Source organism: Vicugna pacos, chromosome 12 (genome assembly GCF_048564905.1).
Source record: "Vicugna pacos chromosome 12, VicPac4, whole genome shotgun sequence".
NCBI lineage: Eukaryota > Metazoa > Chordata > Mammalia > Artiodactyla > Camelidae > Vicugna > Vicugna pacos.
In genome coordinates, this window is record NC_132998.1 from 54,164,348 (window position 1) to 54,186,124 (window position 21,777).

The following is a 21,777-nucleotide window of genomic DNA, read 5'->3' on the forward strand; positions in this document are numbered from 1 at the left end:
GGGTGATGTCCTGTAAAATTCATACTGAATGAGGAGTGGTAAAAAGGAATTAATTATTACTAATTAATAACGTACAAGAGATCGCTGACGTTCTCAGCTGGGGGCTGTCTTTGCCACTGAGTTATGGAACAAAACCCAAACTCCAGATCATCCTATCACAGTCCGGGCAGCTCTGGCCTAACCCCCAGTGTCAAGCTTCCCCTGCCCCTCCCGCTGTGGTCAGTTCATGAACAAGGCAAATGAGCGCCAACATCGGGGCTCGTTTCCAGGCTCAGCCCATGGCCAGTTTCAATGCACCCTTCAGGTCTCAGCTGAAACATCACCTCCGCAGAGCGGTCTGTCCCTACGATCCCCACCAGTCCTGGTTAACGACTTCAGGGAGTAACCACAACCTGTAACTCCCTCCTTCACGGGCGGGGCGTGAAGATTTCAACGGATCTCATGCAATTTTGCCCTTCTTTCAATGTCTAGATAGGAAATTACATCTGCCTACAATTAAGGTGGGTGAAAGTAACCAATGTTTACTGAGCACTAGTTCTAGATCAGTGGGTTTTGTGTAATGTTTACAACAGCTTGTTCGATCCTCACAACCACCGAGTCATGGTATCCTCTTTTTTCCATTTTCCCGGAGCGGAAAGCCAAGTGGCACAGGGAAGATCCTGACCCCAGTCTGCTGCATTCCCCCAAACACGCACTTTCTGCTAATCTGCAAGCTTTCCCTAGGAACCTTCTTCTTAAAGGGCCCGATCGTATATATTTTTCGGCCTGGTGATCCAAAAAATCTCTGCTGCACCTACTCAACGTCTGCCATTTTAGCTCCAAAGCAGCCACAGACAAAACAAAAATGGATGGTGTGTCTGTGTGTCAATCAGTCTTCATTGCTGGACACTGAAATTTGAATTTCATGACAATTTCCAGTGTCACAAAGCATACTTATGTTTGGATTTTTTCTCAATTATGAAAGAAATGTAAAAACGCTCCCTCGCTCGAGACAGACAAAAGCAGGTCGTGGCTAAACCTGGCAGGACCCGACCCCTGCCGGAAACTGGTAAACCTTCACAAGGAAGATATTACATCGACTTTGAATAAGATTAAGATTTAAATGTTCCCTCGGTATATCTGCCTGCTGCTCCAACTTGATGATGGGGATGGGTTTCGTTTTTTTTTTGAAGACAAGAGCCATGTTTTCTACTTTTCTTGTTGCCTCCCTTGGGCACAGCTGAAGATGAGCCAGTCTGTACCGCGCTGGGCACACGGTCTGTGCTGAAACAGGGGGGGTCCGAGGAGCAAAGAGGCGACGTGGGCTCAGAGATGGGAGGCTGCTCTCGGATAATTGTCTGAGCAGAGACTCCCTGACTCATAGCAGGTCCCACAGGGCTCTGCTAACCGATTTCAGCATCGCTGGTGCCATTCTGATTCAAATACAGCTGCCCTGCTGTGCGGAAATGTCAAATATGCTCTAAAAGGAGACTGGGCAATTGAGGGCTCAGGGGGACAAGGCGGGGGAGGGGGAGGACGGATGTTCCAGCATAAAGGTGGTTGCCAGGAACAGCTCTCAAGGAGACGGACTAGGAGGCTGGAGTCTCTCTTTCTCTCTATGATGTCACTCACTTTTTTTTTTTCTTTTGCAGAGCTCTGTCAGTCCCAGGGAAAGTACAGGATCATAACCCTGGCAACAACAGAGGTGCAAATCAACCACTGGAGGGGCATCCCTGCAGCCCCTCTTCCCTGTGGCCCCAGGGCTTTCTCCATCTGGGAATTTATGCATCATGATCTCTTGCAATTGCTCTTAAGGTTGTTTTTTAAGGTTTGTTTTATTTAACTTTACTAAGGAATTATTGATATGTAAGATTGTATATAAAGTATGCAACGTGATGATTTGATATACACATACACTGCAGAACTATTATCAAGATCAAGGTAATTAATACATCCACCACCTTACGTAGTTAAACCAGGTAACTTCCTGAAGGCGTTTAAATCAATATCTTGAAGAGACATCTGCACACCCACGTTCACTGCAGCATTATTCTCAACCTACATGCCTTTTGAGGTTGAATGGATAAAGAAAATGTGATATGTATACACATTTTACATATTATGTAAGATTTTGAAAAATCGTGTAAACCTCTCCAAAAAATGTAGGGAGAACTGAATGAGATAAAGCAGAAAAAGCACTTAGCACAGGGCTTGGCACAAAGTAAATGCTCAGTGTCAGTTGGTGATAGGAACACAACACTGGGCCCTCGATTCAAGGATGGTTATAAAATGGTCCACATGGGCTAAGAAAGTAGGTCCGGTGTTTTGGGGAAGGGGCTGGACAAATCCCCTGCAGCGGATCTTAGCAACCGCCCTGTCACTCTCCAGCACTGCAGCTCTGAGAAGACACTGGCAGGCAGGCGTCAGCACTGCGCCCTGTGGTTTACCAGCTCCGCTAACTTCTGCCGTCAATTAGCCTCTCTGTGCCTCTTTGGCTCCTCTGAAATGGGGATTACGTGAGCTAATGCACATGAATGCGCGAGTCAAATTGAAGAGATGGGTACTGTGAACTTGAGAGACCTCCAGGAAATCAGATGCCTCTTCTCACCATAAATACGTCTTCAGGGAAACCGTGCACTGAATGAACATTTGATTATTTTCTTTACGGCAGTTAGATTGAGGATCGCGCCCTCCCTTCTCTCCCTTCCACTGCAAACGCAACAGCACAGGCATCTGAGTGGCTGGGTCACGGCTCCTGTTAGCTCTGACCATGCCAAGACTTGAGTGAGTGACACAGAAACCATGGGTCAGCAGAGTCGGGGCAGAAACATTGTCAGGAAACTCTTACCCCTTGTGTCCACTAATGGGTCAGGTCAGTTCACTTAGTCCCAGCGCTGAAATGCCAGAGCCAGGTAGAGTTACCCAGAGCAAGGGAAGGGCTCTGCTTCACTTGGCTACTGGTCTGTCATTCACAGCTTCAAAGCCCTGGCTGGACCTCTTAGCCAGAGACCATTTGCCTACGTCGCAAAAGGCTAAAACTAGGTTCTGTGTCAGGCGGTTTGTGCTGCTAGAGCAAAATCTCATGGACTATGTAGTTTATGCAACAGAAATTAACTGTCAGAGTTCTGGAAGCTGGAAGTCCAAGATCCAGGTACTCGTACAGTTGCTTTCCAGTGATGAGTTCTCTGCCCAGCGAGCAGAGGGTTACTTTTTCACTATGATCACGTGGTGGAGGAGAGAGCAAGCTCTCTGATGTCTCCTCTTCCAAGGGCACTAATCCCACCCTGGGGGCCCCACCCTCCTGACTTCATCTAAACCTCATCACCTCTCAAAGGCCCCGTTTCCAAATACCATCACATTGCAGGGGTCAGGCTTCAACATCTAAATCTGGAGGGGCACAATTCAGTCCATAGCAGGTTTCCATTAAGTCACTTACTCCGCAAAATACTGGTTTTTATGCAACATACAGATTGTGTTCCCAGCACAGTAAACAAATAAGCTAAATACATACACACACATGCACACTGTTTTAATTTTAAAACAGTTTACTTTTAAATATTAGTTCTATTTTTACCTATCTGACCTCTGACACATTTGGCGTTTTCTAAAACATAAACATTTAACATTTCTATATATATATATAGAAGTACCATTTCTTAGAATTCACTGCATCAGCAGAATGTAAAGGATGTTTGTGGGTGGTGTTGCTTATAACTGGGGGGTGGTGGAGAATCTCGGAACAACTAAAAGACCAATTAAGAGGAAATGAAATTATGGTCCATTCATCAAGTGGAAAAGAAAACTATGCAGTTCTTAAAAAGAAAAAAGAAAATACTATATGTATCAATGTAAAAGATACCCAACATCTTATCCTTAAGTAAGCAGGGCATAAAATAATTAAAAAGGAGATGCATATACAGAGAGAAACAGGTCATTACACACATGGAAAGACAGGAGTATACTGCAAACTTGTAACAGTGTTTAACTCTGGGGAACGTGATGGAGAAAGGGATTTTATATATTTGTGTATTTCAGTGGTATATTTTGGTGGTATGACGATTAAGTTTTAACAGGATCTCTAGACAGAAAAGCCCTGATGTATACGTAGCGTTTGCCCATTTCCATGGTGTAAATACTCCCACCATGGCAGATTTCAAGCTACCAACATAGTGACTGCCAGAACTGGGAAACCACCTGCAGTAGCATGTCATCACACAGTGCTTCCTGCCCACAGCCACCACAGCAGATGGAAATAAACTTAAGAGCAGAGACAACAGCAAAATGATTAGGAGGTCATGAGCTTTGAGTATTACCTTTGCTTTCAAACTATTTAATGGTAAGTTTAGATAATTTGATTTTTAATACTGGCTGTGTTTAACAACCAGAGCTCTCCCATTTTTTGAAAGTTCAACAATAGGTTCTCACAATCCCAGGCTATCGCTGCATTTCTACACTATTTGTCCTTTACAACAAATGTGGATAAGGGCTGCTGTCAATAGCTTTTTTCATATGTAATTTTTAAAAGATGTCCTATCTTTTGCAGTCATCTAACAATGTTAGAACACCTGGCAAAGTCTATAATGGAGTTTTTTGTTTTTGTTTTGTTTTGTCTTTTTTTTTTGGTGGTGGTGGGGCGATGGAAGTAATTACGTTTATTTTTATTGGAGGTACTGGGGATTGAACCCAGGACCTTGTGTTGACCTATACCCTTGACCTATACCTTCCCCTCCCCCATAATGGAATTTTTAAAGCAACTGGACCACTCTTTCTGAAGGGTCTACTGTGTGCCAACTTCTGCAAAAAGAGCTACAGTTTAACTGCAGGCACTTAATACACTTCTGTAAGGACTTTTTATGCATATACATTAAATGTGTACCTTACGATACCTCCACTTGTCCCCTGAAACACTCCGATCTAGGTATCAAGCCTTGGGGTTTTTGAAACTGCTCACCAGCCTCTCAACATGAAGACAAAGTGAGCCCCATGGATGAAGGAGGGTGCCTGTCACAGGCCTCGGGGAGAAGAGGTTTCTGGCTGCAGGTACAATGAGGAATGGCTGGGAGGGGCAGTGGTAGCACGTCATTAACAAAGTGGCAGCAGCACTGATGGCACGTGTGCTCACGTGTTACAAAGATGCTGCTGCCGACTATTTTGTTCCACTTTACAGTATCTGTACCTTTCCTCTTCTCAGCAAAATTGTGACATTTCAGGAAAGTCATTTATGCCAGACTGGATGACTGTGTACCTGCAAAATTCCTATGTGGAGCCCCCAGTGTAATGGCATTGGGGGTGGGGCCTTTAGGAGGTACTTGGGTCATTCGGATGGAGCCCTCCTGAACGGGATCAGTGCCCTTATCAAAGAGACCCCACAGAGCTCCCCAGCCCCTTCCACCATGGGAGGACACAGCAAGAAATCTGCCATCCACGAGCCAGAAATGAGCTCTCACCAGACCTCGACCTTGGACTTCAGTCCTTGGAAGTGTGAGGAATGCATTTCCGCAGTTTACAAGCCCCCAGCCTATCGCATTCTGCCAGGGCAGCCTGGAAGGGCCACGACAGCATCCTGACTCTCAGTTCACAGGAGAGGACGCCGGGGCTTGGACAGGTGGCTTGACCGCCTGAAGTGCAGGATGCACAGCCATCAGGGACAAACCCAGGGGGAGCGGCCAGTGTTCAGTTTTCCAGTCTGACAGATGCGGCCGCTCTAGTCCACCTGGACGGCTGCGGGGCAGGCCCAGCTCGGTGGGAAAGTTTTGCTTTTGCTTTCAGTTTCTTTTTGTTTCACTTTTCACCTGTCCAGCATGCAGAGGCCTTGTGATTTACTTAGCAAAGAGGGAGGACAATCGTGAGACTGCTGTCGGAACCACCCAGGAAACAGAACTGCTTATATGAAACACAGTTCACGTGAAAAGGTCTCAGAGGGAGGGGAGAAGCTGGGGGCAGTCTCCTTGCGCTTAGGGTCGGATTCTGGGAGCCTTAAATGAAATACACGTTCTCTCCCGTGAGACCGGGTCGGGGAAGAGGAAGCGAGGACGGGGGGCTCTTCTAGAACAGTGGCTTTGGCTCCGGAGGGCGGTGACCTTGCCATCTTTTCAGGATGCAGCTGGGAAAACTCCTGAGCAGCAGAGTTTAACTAGAGGCCGCCCACCAAGTCCAACGAGCAGGGGGAAGCTCGCACTTGGCTGCCTCTTGAGGGTCCATCAGGCGACCCAGTGCCGCCGAGGGCAGTGCGGTGGGAGAGGTGCCCTGGGCCTGCTGATGGAGCTTTTGCATCGTGTTTGAACAGTGTGCGCCTCTTGGCTCAGGGACAAGACATGAATGGAGACAGTAACAAGGGAAGAGGATGCTGGGTGAGGGTGGTTTCTCCCTGAGGCCAGGAGTGCAGCCGTGCATTGTTTAACCCCCCGCTGCGGCTGGATAAAGCTGAACTGCCTCTCTGGCACCCAGACCTTAGGCCTGTCCAGCTCCCAGCCTCACTGCTTACCCAGCACGCACCTCCGCTCCATCTCTACGGCTGTGCCAGGAGTCTTAGCCACCATTTCCTGAGGGTTTCCTGGTTTCCAGGTGTTCCCATTTACTTAATCTTTCCAGAAATCCTGTGAGTCTGTATTGGCACATCTATGTTACAGATGAGGAAAGTCAGGTCAAAAAACCCCAAAAGAATAAACAAACAGAAGACCTAAAACAAAGATGAAGCGATCTGTCCAAGGCCACCCACTCTACTAGTCAGGATGGAGGCAGAGTTTAGGCACTTCAGCACGCCCTGTATCCCAGGCCTAGACTCCACACGTGATTAAACTAAATGGACAAACTATCTGTTGTCTCTTGACCCTGCCAAGTATTTCCACACCTCCTGCTTTGTTGTCTTGAACATCCAACCCACCCTCCCCACCTGCAGCCCTCCTGGCTCTGACACCCTTCTCAGTGGTTCCAAGCAGGCCTCCACCCTAGCTCTCCTTTTGCAGACGTGCCCCTCCATCACAGCAGCTGGCCTCATTGCACATAATTGTCCTTAATCTCTGATCTTTGAGTCTACAGTGGACCCCCTGCAGGGGGCCGGGGCTGATGGTGGTGCCAGCAGAGACTGCATCTTATTTTTAATTTCTACTCATGGGGCAGGGCCCCATGGCAGGTGGCTGGTACCTGCTGAGGGCTTGGCCTGCTGAGTAGGCAACACTGTAAGACTTAGGAATACAGAATGTTTCCCACGAGCAGCTTCCCCCAGCTCTCTGCCACGCCCAGAAAGGCAGTGGTGCAGAAAGCTGGAACTCTCGTATTCATTCAACAATTATTTATTGAGAGCTTTGCAGGTTTATGGGGACTTAGGAGTAAACAAAACAAGATCCTTGCCCTCAAGGAGACTGGTCTTGGTGGGGAAAGACAGAGAGGTGTGTTTCCTCTTGCTACCACAACAAACTACCTTCGTAGCTCAAAACATATCAATTTATTATTTCACAGTTGTATAGGTCAGAAATCTAGGGGCCGGGCTGGGTTCTCTGCTTAGACTCTCACAAGGTCAAAATCAAGGTGTCAGCCAGCCTGGGTATTATCTGGAGGCTCTGGGTGAGAATCCAGTGCAAGCTCATCCGGTTGTTGGCAGAATTCAGTTCCTCGCGGCTGTAGGACTGAGCTCCCCACTTTCTTGCTGACTGTCAGCTGGGAGGCTTTACTGGCTCCTAAAGGCCACCTGCATTCCTCGTCACTCTGTCTTCTCTGTCTCCACACTAGTAACAGCACAGGGAGTCTTCCTCATGCTTCCAACTGACTTCCTTTCTGCCACAACCTGTTCTGCTTTCAGGTAGAGGAAAGTCTCTGCCTTTACGGAGTCCTGTGATTAGACTGGGCCCATCGGATAATCCAGGATAATCTCCCTATTTTAGGGTCCATAATTACAGCTGCAAAGTTTCTTTTGCCACATAACATAACATAATCTCAGGTTCCAGGGATTAAGGCCTGGACATCTTGGGCAGGAAGGGTGGGCATTCTGCCTACCAAATAGGCAGCAGGGGAATCAACAACATTTTATTTAATTTTTACATTTGATATTTTTATTTGATTCATATGTTTTATGATGTTGATGGGAAGTGCCATGAAGAATAATAAATCAGAGGAGGGGGACTGAGGGTGCTACTTTGGATCAGACGGTCAGGGAAGCCCACTGTGAGGAGATGACACCTGAGCAGACTGGAGGAAGTAACAGGATTCGGAGTTGGAGCAGCTGGCAGAGGGCTGAAGCCTGGGGTGGGAATGCATTTGGGAATGTAACGGTCAGGAGGCGAGCACGGCTGAACAGGGGTGCCCAGGGAAGAGTAGGAGCCACGAGGGACTATGTGTCTGGAGAGTTTAGCCAAGACCAGCCCAGGAGGACTCTTTTCCCAGGATGCTGTGCTTTGCCTGGATGCACTCTGGGCTACAAGTGGCCTTTACAAACCCTAGAGCTGAGGCAGGGGAACAGGACCAGATGCAAGGCCCTAAAGCATGTTAATTGAGTCAGAGAGTTCACAGGGCGTGCAGGGAAGAATCTGATGGCGTTCTGACTCTGAACACTTGGAGAATCCAATATATGCGTACAGAGCGTCGGTGAGCGGTTAATCACCTGCGGCTTGGCGAAGGCCCGTTTGATGTCTCTGAGCAGGGGGTCGGGGGCATGACCATGTGAGAGGAACGCACACATCCAGGTCCACTCCTGCTCAGGGATCTCTGCACTTTCTCCCCTCTGCCTAGGATCCAACTGTTTTGGATCTCAGCCTGGCTGCCAACTCCCCTTCCATCAGCACTCAAGTGTTATTCTCTCGGAAAACCCTTCTGTAAAAAATGGCTCTTTCTAGAAGACTCCGATTCCCTGCCATGCTTCCCAGCCATCACATTTTGTCAGGGTTTCCCAGACTCAGAACTACTGACGTTTTGGGCTGGGAAGTTCTTCACTGTAGGAGACTCTCCTGCTCATTGCAGGATGGGTGGCAGCCTCCCTGGCTGCTACTCACTAAATGCCAGTAGCATCTCCCTGGTTATGATAACTAAAAATGTCTCCGGACACTGCCAGCGACCCCCGGGGCACCAAATCTGCCACCGCTGTTCTATTTTACTGTCTTCAAAACACCATCTTCCAAAATCATTCATTTCATTCAACAACAAATACTTACTCATTGCCTAACATACGCCAGGCATGATTCTAGGTACAGGAGACAAAGCGGGAAAACTGACTGACAGAATTATAACCCCTGAGGAATTTATCCTCATGGAAAGAAACAGAAAATTAAGAAGAAAATGGGCAAACTGATCTTAGGTCAGATGGCGATGATCTTAAGGTCGGATGGAGAAGAATGAGGCAGGGAAGGGGGCAGAGCGAGGCTGTACCTTGGAGACTGAGAGGCTCACAGGTTTAAACAGGTGAGTTCGAGGCACAGCAGGGAAGAAAGAATGGCTGGAGCTGGGTGAATGCGGAAGCCCAGGAGGAGATGGTACCACAGGACACGGGGAAGATGGCTTCTCTCCCACAACAACAAGGACCTCCCATGAACAGGGCTTCTTTTTGTCTTGGGCAGTGGCATTCCCAGGGCCTAGAAAGGTGCCTGGTGAATATGTGCCTAATGAATGGACAAGTGGATGGTGAGCTCTGGGGAGGGAGTGCTCAGCCCTGGGTGCCCTCACCGGACAAAAGACAGAGTTACTGTCAAAAACGCCGAACAGCCCCACCTGTCCGCCCTGCCTGTGAACCTCAAACATGAAAGGAAAGAGAAAGTACTAACAGCTGACATGTGTTGATCTAGCCATTGTCCCAAGTACTTTTCAAATCTGATCTCATTTCTTACTCAAAGCAACCCCTGTTAGAGGGAAACCCTTCTTGTCCTGATATGGTAACTAAAGAAAACACTGCTAGTTGCCCAGAATCATGGAGCCGGGACTCGAACCCAGGATAGTTCACCTCCAGAACATAAGTGATGCTGTCTGTTAACAGGAAAAATGAAACAGGAGCTCCCGGGGCACAGAGGGACCAACACTGTAAGAGGCTGAACTTCCTGTAGTCTCTTTTTCTACCTTTTAACAGATGACAACAGGCAACTGCTGTGGCATTTCCTGAGTGTGACTACACACCCACTCTTGTCTTACCACATTAAATGTACTCTCTTACCTCGCTGACCTACAGCAATCCTCCGTGAGGTAGAAACCCCGGCCATCTCCATCCCATATATGAATAAACTGGGGCTCAGAGAATCAGAGAGGTGCAGGGAACCAGAAGAGAAGACTGGGAGGCACCGTTTGCTTTCTTTCCCTTAGATAGCTAAGGGGTCGTCAGGTGGACGAGGGAGCAGATTTATTCCATGTGAACCCACAAGGGCCAACAGAGACTCTGGTTCAGGATAGGAAGTGGAAAAGCTTTGGGTAAAATCACTGAACTTTAGAAAAAAGTTAAGTGGAGATTCCTGAAAATTTGACTTACCCTATGACCTAGCAATATTTGGAGGAAACTCTAATTCGAAAAGATACATGCACCCCAGTATCCACAACAGCACTATGTTCAAGAGGCAAGACTATGGAAGCAACCTGAATGTCCATTGACAGATGACTGGATAAAGAAGTTGTGGTAAATACACACAGACACATACACAGAACGGAATACTACTCAGCCCTAAAAAGAATGAAATAATGCCATTTGCAGCAACATGAATGGACCTGGAGATCATCATACTAAGTGATAAAAACCAGAAAGAGAAAAATACCATATGATATCACTTATAAATGGAATCCAAAAGAGTGACACAAATGAACTTATTTATAAAACAGAAACAGACTCACAGACATAGAAAACAAACTTATGGTTACCAGGGGGAAAAGGAGAGAGTGGAGGGATAAATTGGGTGTCTGAGATTTGCAGACACTAACTACTATATATAAAATAGATAAACAACAGGGTCCTACTGTATAACACAGGGAACTATATCCAATATCTTGTAATAACCTATAATGAAAAAGAATATGAAAAGGAATATATATATGTACATATAACTGAATCACTATGCCGCACACCAGAAATTAACACAACATTGTAAACTGATCATCCTTCAATTAAAATTAAAAAAGTTAAGCGGAGAGAAGTAGCTGGACGGGAGGACAGCTGAGTAGACTTCGGGCAGACTGAATCCTCTCCGGGAGCAGGGAGCACTCTCTTAGACACTGACCCCAAACTCCAGGGGGCTCTTGGGCACGTCATGGCTTTGCATGTGAGTCAGCCTGCTGCTTTGGATTCATGACTCTCGGGGAGGACAGAACCCCTTCTCAGGACCGACCAGCACGATGAAGGGTATTCCTGCCCCTCGCATGGGGCCCCCTGGACATCCATGTTATACTTGTATATAATTGTTACAACTAGCTGAGCCTGGGAAAAATACTACTTACAAAACAAAGCGCTTTCTTTGGGGCATGATTTAATAGACACTGAACTTGGAATACAAATCAAGAAGAGATGGTACTTCCTGCTAGAGGTGTTCACTAGTTTGGAAAACGTCTCACAGACAGCAAACACCGCTCATGGAATTTGTTCTGCCAGTCTCCCATCAGGACCGTCCTGCTTGGCAGCGGTCACACTGCAGACGGCTCTGTCCCAAACACAGGCACAGAAGCACCCACCACTTCGTTCACTGCATTATGTCTTCAACTGCAGCCGAGAGTGAGCAATGACATGTTGTAGCCAATATATTTTCTAGTAAATTAATTTCCTTTTTTTTCCTTTATATCAGAGCAAAGGCACCTTATTGATTTTTTTTGAAATTACATTGGTAAACAGTGTCACACAGGTAATCTTTGAATTTTATTCTAGGATTATAAGAAAGGCACTCAAAACATGTTAGCAAAAAATGGGGCAAGGCCACTGGCTGAATGAACAGAAGGCATTTTCATTATTTTTGCGGTTGACCTTAAGTTGAGAACTCAAATGAAGTCAAAGAAAATGACACAAAGATTGGCCTCCCTAAGATAAAACTCACCATAAAGTCTGTGTTTTTAGGCTCAATAAATCTATCACAGGAGTGCTGAACGGGGAACCTTCAGCTGGACGGTCATGCAAAGAGTTTTCAGCTGAACTCAATTCAATTGGAGCTTGATGGGCAAATGAGCATGAAAGCCAGTACTAGGAGGCTAGCGTGCATCAGAACATGTAGGGAGCATGTTTAAAGTATGGTTACCTGGCCTCGTCTTTAAAGACTCAGATTCGGTCTCTCAGGGTTGGGGCCTGAAGCATGACATCTTCAACAGGCATTTTAAGTGATGCAGAAAAGTGGGCAGAAGTGTCCAGGTGGAGGAGTGAGACCCTTGTAGTTTGATAAGAGCCAGAGCATGTCATTCAGGTTGGAAAGGTTTGGAGGGTTGCTGGCTGGTGACCGGCTTCAGATACACAACGACACGTAGGATGTTGATTAAGAAAGTGCAATGATATGGTGTGTACGTCCTTACAGTAGAAAAATGAACGAGAAGCTACGGTACAAAAGAGAGTAGACACTTCTGTTCAGTGTGGTGTCAGATGAACTGTTCCTAGAGTAGCGAGCATCTTTCATAGGGATTATTCTACAAACTCTTTGTTTAAATATTTCTAAGCCAAGGGCTTGGGATACAGAGCTCAAAAAGTGATAACCCCCAACCCCAGAATTAATGTACGGGCAGTTCTTCCTAAACTTGTTTCCATAGTTCTAGGATCAAGTTAAGAGTGGGGAACGCTACCAGGTTTAACAGCTTTACTTTTGGGCTTTCCAGGATCTCTAATACGCCAACACGCACTTTGAATCTCCAAGGGAGAGACGCAATATGCAGATTTCTCAACCTTTCCTGTCCCCAGTTTCTGATCACATATTCCCATCTCCTGCGATGTCCTCTAGAATTCATCCAGAAAATGCTGGTCCAGGGAGGGTGACTGCAGGGCTAATGTTCAACTCCGCATCTCAACCATGCTAGAGGCTCAAGTTGTACTGAACTTATTTGTAGACATGCAAGTTCTCCTCTCCTAGACAATCATCTTCTTGAAGGAAGGTTCTTGGGATCACATTTTAAAAAATCATTTTTTTACCCCAAATAACAGGCAGTTGGTAGCATGTACTGAATGAACAAACTACATTTCAGTCTGGTTGATCCAGACGTTAATTCTTACAGGCGGAAATCATCCAGTCACAGTATGCCTTCAGAGCATGAAGAGATCTTAGTTCTTGGCCCAAGAGACAAGGAAGGCTCGGGGAAATGAAAACATTTGTCCAGGGTTGCAGAAGGCTGGGTGTCAGAGGCAGGGCCGAGGGCGGGCCTCCACCCCACACTTGGAGTTACCCCACTAAAGCTATTTCCTTAACAGTTCTTCAGCAAGTTATCCAAAGTTGGCCCCTTTAATCCCCCTATAGAATTCGCCACAGTGTCTGACTTTACCATGAATTACCTTCCACTTACTTCTTCACGGCCCCGTTTGCTCAAACCTCAGAGGTGAGTCAGTCCTTGAATGTCCCAATTTTGTTGTTCTGCAGATAAGGATTCCTAGAGAAACTCTCCCTCCCTCCCTGGAGAGCCAGGTCTCCATCTGCCTGTTTCTGGCCTAATTTGGGGACTGAAAAGGAACAGGATGCATTTTCTTTTTAAATTGTTTCTTAAAACGCATCCTCTGGTTAATATCATGTCCTGAATACGTCTCAGGGAGGAGGCAGCCTCTCCTTGAGAAGCCCCCGGGATCCAGCACGAGCAAACCTCTCATGAACTCGCCATCTTCCCCCTTCTGACCTGCCTTCCCGCACTCCTTCTCCTAACACCTGCTGCTGTCAGCGCTCCCACCCCCTTCTCTTCTGTGCTGCTGTTTGTTTTTAAGATATTCGCCGTCAGCATATGACCTGAAGTGGGTTGAATCTTTCTGAGACTATCATCATCTTGGTTTTGTTTGTTTATTTGTTTAAAGTCCTGCAGACAGCTGAGTGCTGCGTGAATGACAGCTGCTCGCACCAGGACACGATGCATTGACAGAATGGTCGGGAATGGACACCTCTCTGTGCAAGAATGTGGGAGTTACCCTTTATTTCACCTGAATGGAGATGGCAAGGACCCTGTTCTGGCATCTGCCAGGTGGTTCACAGCTGCTGTGGCTTACCAGCTCCCTTGATACGGAATTAAGTTGTAAACCGCTCCAGGAAGACGGGAGCTGGATGAGTGGGCGAGGTGGGCAGATCTCTGATTTTTAGGGCCCTGTGGGCTGTGTGCAAGCAGACTGGGAAAGAAAAACAAAGAGGAGCGGGAAACTGGCTGGCTCTTTGAAGGTGAATGTCTACCATCCAAGATAATTCTAGCAATTAACCAAGATGATGCACCGGGAGGTACCTAGGAGGGTGCCTGGTGAATGCAGCTGAATCTGATAAATGGGGCTGAATCTGAACTACTTGAAAACTGGTTCTCAGCTAAGCTGTGGTTAGGAGGAGAAAGAAAAACAATAACCAACTTCCAAAAGCACTTGGGTTTACCAGTGCCCTGTAGCTACACCACCACGTGGGAGCCTGACTGCGGGCTCGGGGAGGACCACCATTCCCAGATTACAGATGAAGAACCCAGGGCTTGACACTTGAGAAGCTTCCCAGAGGCACAAGGCGGAAAAGCGACTGGCCATGAAGGCAGAGCCTCCAAATCAAACATTTCATGCTTTTTCTGGGGATTTTCAAAGTAGAACACAGCTGATAGACACACTAAATTTGTCATTTTTTTTGCACCTAAAATAATACGAAAAGTTAACATTTTCCAGGTAGTGGAGAGAAAAACTGCAAGGTGGCTGCATTATATTTGGAGAAAAGCAAAATACGTACTGGTTCTTTCTGACCCCAGGGCTGAGGAAGCCTTAGCAAACCCTAGGCAATCAGGTCGCCACCGTTTTTAAAGCAGGTGGATTCCATTGCCTGATAGACTGAGTGGCAGAAAAATGCAACAGGGACACAGGCTAAGCTCATTAAACAGGTGACCTTGCTAATCCTCGCATGCTGGGTGCCAGTGTTATTTAACTCATTTCACAAGGGAGAGGAGCAAGTTTCAAGGAGGTGAAGCGACTTGGACCCAGGAGACTAAACGGCTGAATTGCAACCTAACCTGGACCTGCTTCGGTTTCCTAGCACCAAGCTCAAGGCTCCACACGGGGCTTGGCTGGACATACCCCTTCTGGAGGCTTGAGATGCTCTGGGATTTAGGGGGCAGGTTCCCTCCAGGGGCGTCCTCGATGTCCGTGAGAATCTAAGTGTCTGAATGACTCATCCACGGATCAGGGCGCAATCCTCAGTCTTAAAATAACAAATCCCCATCGTGAAAGCCAATGCATTTTGATGTCGCATAAATTCTTTCCTAATGATCATTTGGTGTCACTGGCTTATTTAAACGGACACATCCCTTCTAACAGGGCTCTTTCCCATCTGCTCTGCCCTTTAAGAAGCAGCATGGGAGGTAACTCACAGCCTTGGCATATCGAGTAGGAGCTGGAGAGGGTCGAGGTCCCTGTACATCTCCTGACCTCACGTGCTGAGACAGACGAGGAGGAGCGGGAGGGGACGTGCATTTAGGTCATAATAAATTCCCCAGCGTGCTCCATTTTTCTTCCATCTGCAAACCCGGATTGATGACCGGCGGTTTTTGTCTGACGCGGATAACCATGACCCCAGTGCTGTGTCCTGGAGGCACTGTGGTTTATAAGTCCACGTGACATTTTCTTTCATTCTCTATTGCGGAAGACGGGAACTAAACACACGCCAGGGTTTACCTGAGATGCCCCTTCTCTCCCACCCGACAAACATGGGTGTCTCCGGCTTACGAAAGCCCGGAGTGGATGTGCCAGAATCCGGGCACAGGAGATCAACGTGGGGTGGTCATTTACTGATCAAAGGAGACACAGGGAGCCCTCCCACTGGCCCCAGTGGGCCCCTAAAGGGTCCAACCTCAAACGCACTGAGAAAACAGTTCCTGGGGAAGCTGGCTGGAATGGGAAACAGGTGCCACGTTCCATCAGCGCAGAGCCTTGGACCTTCTGCTCCAGAAACATCTGGAGGCTTCCTATAGGGCAGAATCCTGGGCCCCTGCCCAGACGTTTCAAGGCGGCAGAGTCCAGGATTCCACAGTTTTAAAAAGCATTCTTGAAAGCCACTCAAGTGCAAGCTAGGAAGGTTAGTAGTTAACAGCAGCCTTACTTTTCAGATGACAGCCTTCAACTCTCTAAGCTTGAGCATCCTGGGTATAAAACAGAGACAAGAATCGCACCTGCCTCAAGAGGTGAGATTACCACCTTGAATGCGCCCAGCACAGTGCCTGGCCAACCCTTAGCTGGTATGCAGAGGCACTGCCTTACCCATAATTAAGACCCAGAAATACCTCCAAACCGGCTAATCAGAGCTGCTGCTCTGAGCCCCTGAACTCAGGCACTCCCCGGAGTTCCCCTCCATCCAGCAACTCAAGGGTTAAGGCCCAGTCCAGCAGGGGAGCCTCGGGGATGCAGCTGTGGGTCTGCTAAGGGCTGGTGGTTGAAATTCTTCAACTGCAACCTCTGCAGGCTTCCAGTAATGCCTGGTAGGCGGTGCAGGGAAGACTTACATCCCGTGAGGCACACCTGGATGTTCTGGCCAATATCAGCATGTCCACCAACTCAAAGGCCGGCCTTTAATACAGGGCTCCCTGACCTCTGGCTGCTCAGGACCTTGACCTGGACCTTTCTTTCCTTGTCTGATTCCAGCTTTGACCCCATTTGGACTGGATCTCTGAACTTCCCTTCTGGAAGTTTGACTCTCATCCTTTTTCCTGTGGCCTCTGGGGCCCTGTGTTTGCGTCTGACTTCTGGGGAATCTGACCCTCAGCTCTCGGAGGTGACTCTTTGGCTCTTCCCACTATAGAATGACCTTAGCCTCCAGGACAGGCTGCCACCTGTCACATTCTGGTGGTGCCATCCCCAGAGCCCTGCTCAAACCCAGTACCACTGGTCTCAGATGCCAAGTTCCAGCCCTTCTTGGCCTCACCTACCCTACGGATCCCTGAGCTCCAATTCTAGTCCTGATACAGATCACAGGTCTGCATCCTTTGAGAATAGGGTATGAAAGAAGTGGCAAAGAGGATGGAGGGGAAGAGGCAATCGAGAGGCAAAGGTAGAGATCAAAGGTGGAGGTCAAGGGTAGACAGTGGCGGGACCCGAGCCTACAGAGAGGGAGGTAGTTCTAGTTTCACTGTTTCTCTGCTCCACGAGGTCATGGGCTGTGTCTGGGGCACTAGCATAGAGCCCAGTGCACAGGAAGCATCAGACAGGCAGGAGATGAACAAAGAATGAATGAATGAATGAAGGATGGTATCAAGAGAGAAAGAAAAGAGGAGACACACATTTGAAGTAGCAACAAGGTAGAAAATAGATCTGACTTCAGACACATGGTGTTTAGGGGCTGTGGTACGCCCTAGTGCCAGTTACCAAATATTTCTGCCTTCTCTCCTTTCAGGGACATGGTAGAGTTGCACTTGGCCACACCCATTAAAGGTGGGCATGACCACATGGCATGCTTTAGCCAATGAAATGTTAGCTGAATTTACGTCATTCTGACCCGAAACTTTAAGAGTCAATAGTGGATGACTGGATAAAGAAGTCGTCAGACACACACACACACATATATATATACAATGGAATACTACTCAGCCATAAAAAAGAATGAAATAATGCCATTTGCAGCAACATGGATGGACCTGGAGAATGTCATACAAGTGAAGTAAGCCAGAAAAAGAAAGAAAAATACCATATGATATGACTTATACTTGCAATCTTTAAAAAATGAGACAAATGAACTTATTTACAAAACAGAAACAAACTTACAGACATAGAAAACAATCTTATGGTTACTGAGGGGAAAAGGGGTGGGAAGAGATAAACTGGGAATTTGAGATTTGCAGATATTAACTCCTATATATAAAATAGATAAACAACAAGTTTCTACTGGATAGCATAGGGAACTATATTCAGTATCTCTTAGTAACCTATAATGAAAAAGAATATGAAAATGAATATATGTATGTACATGTATGACTGAAATATTATGCTGTACACCAGAAATTGACACATTGGAAACTGACTACACTTCCATTAAAAAAAAAAAGTCAATAGGACATTGGCTACTTTCCTCCCTATACAAAGAAGACGAATCCTGACTGCTCATGGTGCACGCAGATCCTGGGGACCTAAAAGGGACAGAATGATCTCTAGGAGTCAAGCAACCTACACGGCATACTCGCAAAGACGCCCAGCGGATCTGGGACTGAAGGTCGGTCAGGGGAGGGGCTTTCTGGTGAGAATGGCACCGACTGCCAGGCCCAGTACCTATGTGCCTGTAGCTGCAGCCCTAAGCAAGAACCAGAAGGCCAATAGCCTATGTACCGTCCACCGCAGAACTCAGGCAACCGGGCGGCCTTCTCCCACGCTGTAGCCCACCGCCTCTCCCCGAGGAAGGAGCACTGAGTCCTCACATTGCTCTTTGCAACCCCCGCCCCCTCCCCAGCAAGCCACCCTCAGGACTCACCTGTGTTGTAGCCCCTCCCAAGGGCAGGCCAAGGCCGGTGATTTTTCCACAGGTTTCCAAGGTACCAATCACTCTGGTTCTCTACCAGGCCCAGGACCTGCTGACCTGTGAAGTACAGAGGATGCAGAGGTCTTAAAAGAAGCCCAGCCACGTGGAACAGTGAGTACTGAACAGGAGCCGTGACAACAGCAAGTCATCATAACACAGCTTTTGTTATTGGGAGCTTTTACGACGTGCCAGGCCCTGACCTAAGTGCATACTTTGTATTAATGTATTTAATTCTCACACTTAGGCAACCCATATTTTTTCATTATCCCCATTTTATAGAGAAGAAATGGAGGTTGCCCAGAGTAGTTAGTTAACTTGCCTGAGGTCACCGAGTTAATCTGTGATAAAGCCAGAATCCCAAACCATCCATCCATCCATCTATCCATCTATCTATCCCTCCCTCCCTCCCTCAACTCATGCAACACATTTATTTACTGACACAGTCTTCTTCAAACGTTCCAGTTCACTATTTCCCAATGTATAGTAATTTACTGGCTTTCGGAGCATGAGCTGAGATAATTTTCCCACTCAGTGAGGAAGAAAGGACCCCTGGTTAAGGAGAAGGGAGCCCCCAGAGTAGAGCCACCTTCCCGCAGCGTTTTTACTCTCACATCCACTTCATCTCGTGTCAAGAAACATCATCTCAAGGCAGGAGTGTTTTCTAGGGGAACAATTGCCTCTGTGTCCCCAGAGCTCAGCTTTGACGTTGGCCTCACTCTCTCATGTACTGAGGCCAACGTCGAAGGTATGAGTCAGGTCTCTCGGTCAATTTCTTAGCATCTCAGCACCTCGGGTGAGTGAGCCACTCACCCCGATTTCTTACAGCGTTAATGTTTCTGGGCTCAGGACTTCTAAGTAGGGCAAGAAGGCATCAGAATCAACTATCTTCCGTTAAGAAAACCCTGTCATGCCAGGTGCAGAAGGCATTTCTTGCAACTATTATCAACAGCATTTTACAGAGTAGGACACTGGGGCTCACGTAGGACCGTGATTTACATAACTAGTGGTGGAGCCAGGGCATGGATCTACACTTATCTGACACCCAGATCCTTTCCACCGTCTCAAAGCATTATTGCTTACCTATACGACAAATGTTTAAGGTAGAAGTTACAAATACATATCTTACAGGAAGAGAAACTGAGGTTCAAAGTTTAAACAACTTGTTAAAGGTCACAGGACTAACAGTCACTGTCATCCACAGCTAACTGATGCCTTCTAGAGCTCAGATCCTTACACCGTTGGCCAGCCTGAGAAATAAAGCCCTTTCTGACTGCATGGAAGCCCAGAAACATGTGCAGAAAGCACAGCGGTTCTCCGGGAACACCACGCTGGGTGAAACAGAACCTCCTTGGTGTGATGACAGCTCCCTGAAATGATGGTGTGTGGGTTTGGTGGAATTTATTTGATCAATTTATCGAGCTCCTATCTAAATCATCACTCCAGCACAAACACATAAATTAGAGGCATAGGAAAAATACTACCACCCACTTTGTCATCGCATATGATCACATTCAGAACTCGTAGAATCCCTCAGAAAAACAGATCACCGATTCAGGACGCGCAAGAGCCAATCAATTCCGCCCGCAACAAGCTTGGGACGCTCGTGCACAACAGTTAGATCTGAAAGGCACGGGGCCCTCAGCACAGAAAGCCGTGCGCTGAGTCCTGATGCAATGACCTCACTGGAGAGCCCATTTAATAAACCCCACTGCGAGGCTGGGATGCAGAGAGGATGTGGGGTCCTTGGGGGAGCAGGTTCATTATCACCGATGACCCCTGGTTGGCGCTGCCACGTTGGTTTTGGTAGGGTGACGGGTGTCACGTGCTCACAACCGACAAAGGGGAATGACTGTTTCATTGACTTTAGGGTGGCCACCTGACTTTCAGGAAGGACACTCTTCAGCTGTCTGAAAGTCCACACTCCACATTCTGACATTTCATGAATTGTGTTCTTTCAGACGAATTCTCTAACAGCCACATGAGAAGGGACAGTTCTCCTGCTCGCGTTCCCACCTCTGTGTTTTCCTGGCACGGCTCTCGCGTGGTGGGGATTGCCTTTGCCCCCTGCCGCCCCCACCGGTAATCCTTTCAGGCCCATCTCTAGCACGGAGCCGCCTGTGAATTCCCGCCTGAGATGGGGACATCTCTACCTGGGGCATCCTCCCGGTATTCCTGCCATCAGTTGACTTACATCCTGTTAAAGACAGAGTGGGTGACATTCAGGCACACACACACTGCTCATCTGTAAACGTCCATCCCGCCATTCGTCCAAGGGCAAGGACTCCATAATATCTAACATACTCAGAGGCATTAATAAATATCTGCTAAATAAATGACGTCCGCTGCATAAATTTCTCCTGACTGAAGACCATTTATGTCAGTGCATTCGTGTATCCACATCCCTGCAGCTGCAAAGCACTTCACCTGCTCCCCATTCCCCAGTGTCACCACATTCTCGCGCTCAGCTATGGGATCTTTGGCATCTTCTTCGCCTACATGGAAAACTGCAGGCAGCGCCTGAAAGCGTCTTTTATATCAGTTGCTCTACTGGAAGGCTTGAACTCAAGGTCTTAATCTCCGGAGAAGGAGTAATTTGCCTGGTTAACCTTAATGTTATCTCAGAGAACAGCAACCAAGTTCCCCTTCTCTCAGTTTGCACCCGGGCTGCATTTCCTAGGACGGGGGCACACAGCCCTTTCACATCTGCCAGTCCTCTTCAAGGTTAAGAAAACAAAATCCTTACTTTGCCCCAAGAGAGCTGTAAGGTTACTATCCATTGGTTGAGAAAGCAAAATGATAAACAGCTGCTAAGACTTCATTCTGGCTTTTTTTTTTTGGATGAAGACATCAGCGGCTCTGTTGATGATCAAAATGATGGCTGGGGTCTGTGTCCGTGGTCAGGGAGCCACGTGCAAGCAGCGTAGCCGGAGGTGAAGACTGGAACCAGATTGCCTGCTTCCGGTTCCCAGCCCTCCACGTCTTTAGCTGTGTATCCTTGAGAAAATGACTTAACCTCTCTCTGCCTCCGTATCTAACTCTTACAGCTGTTGTGACTTCGCACGTTTAAATGACTTCACACGTGTAAGGGCTAATCATAGGGGCTGGGACACATTAAGTAAGTAATGGCCCTTTTCAAAAATATCATCATTCAAGCTCATCCATCAGCTTTTGGAAGACAGCGAGCCCATCCATGTGGTTTTCTTTTTGGAGGTCATTGAGC

General features: G+C 47.4%; 1 protein-coding gene and 1 long non-coding RNA gene across 2 annotated transcripts in view; one reads left to right on the forward strand and one right to left on the reverse strand.

The window, feature by feature from the left end:
- Positions 1-21,777, reverse strand: part of LARGE1 (LARGE xylosyl- and glucuronyltransferase 1) — a 488,867-nt gene that overhangs the window by 89,116 nt on the left and 377,974 nt on the right. Inside the window, exon 7 of the mRNA XM_072973425.1 lies at positions 18,510-18,614. Within this exon, the coding sequence (XP_072829526.1) occupies positions 18,510-18,614 (105 nt within the window). The remainder of the gene's footprint in view (positions 1-18,509; positions 18,615-21,777) is intronic.
- LOC140700258 (uncharacterized) lies at positions 1,675-20,909 on the forward strand. Its single transcript, XR_012078628.1, has 6 exons — positions 1,675-1,807; positions 4,898-5,019; positions 18,128-18,254; positions 18,598-18,668; positions 19,759-19,935; positions 20,516-20,909. It is a non-coding gene; the product is annotated as an uncharacterized lncRNA (long non-coding RNA).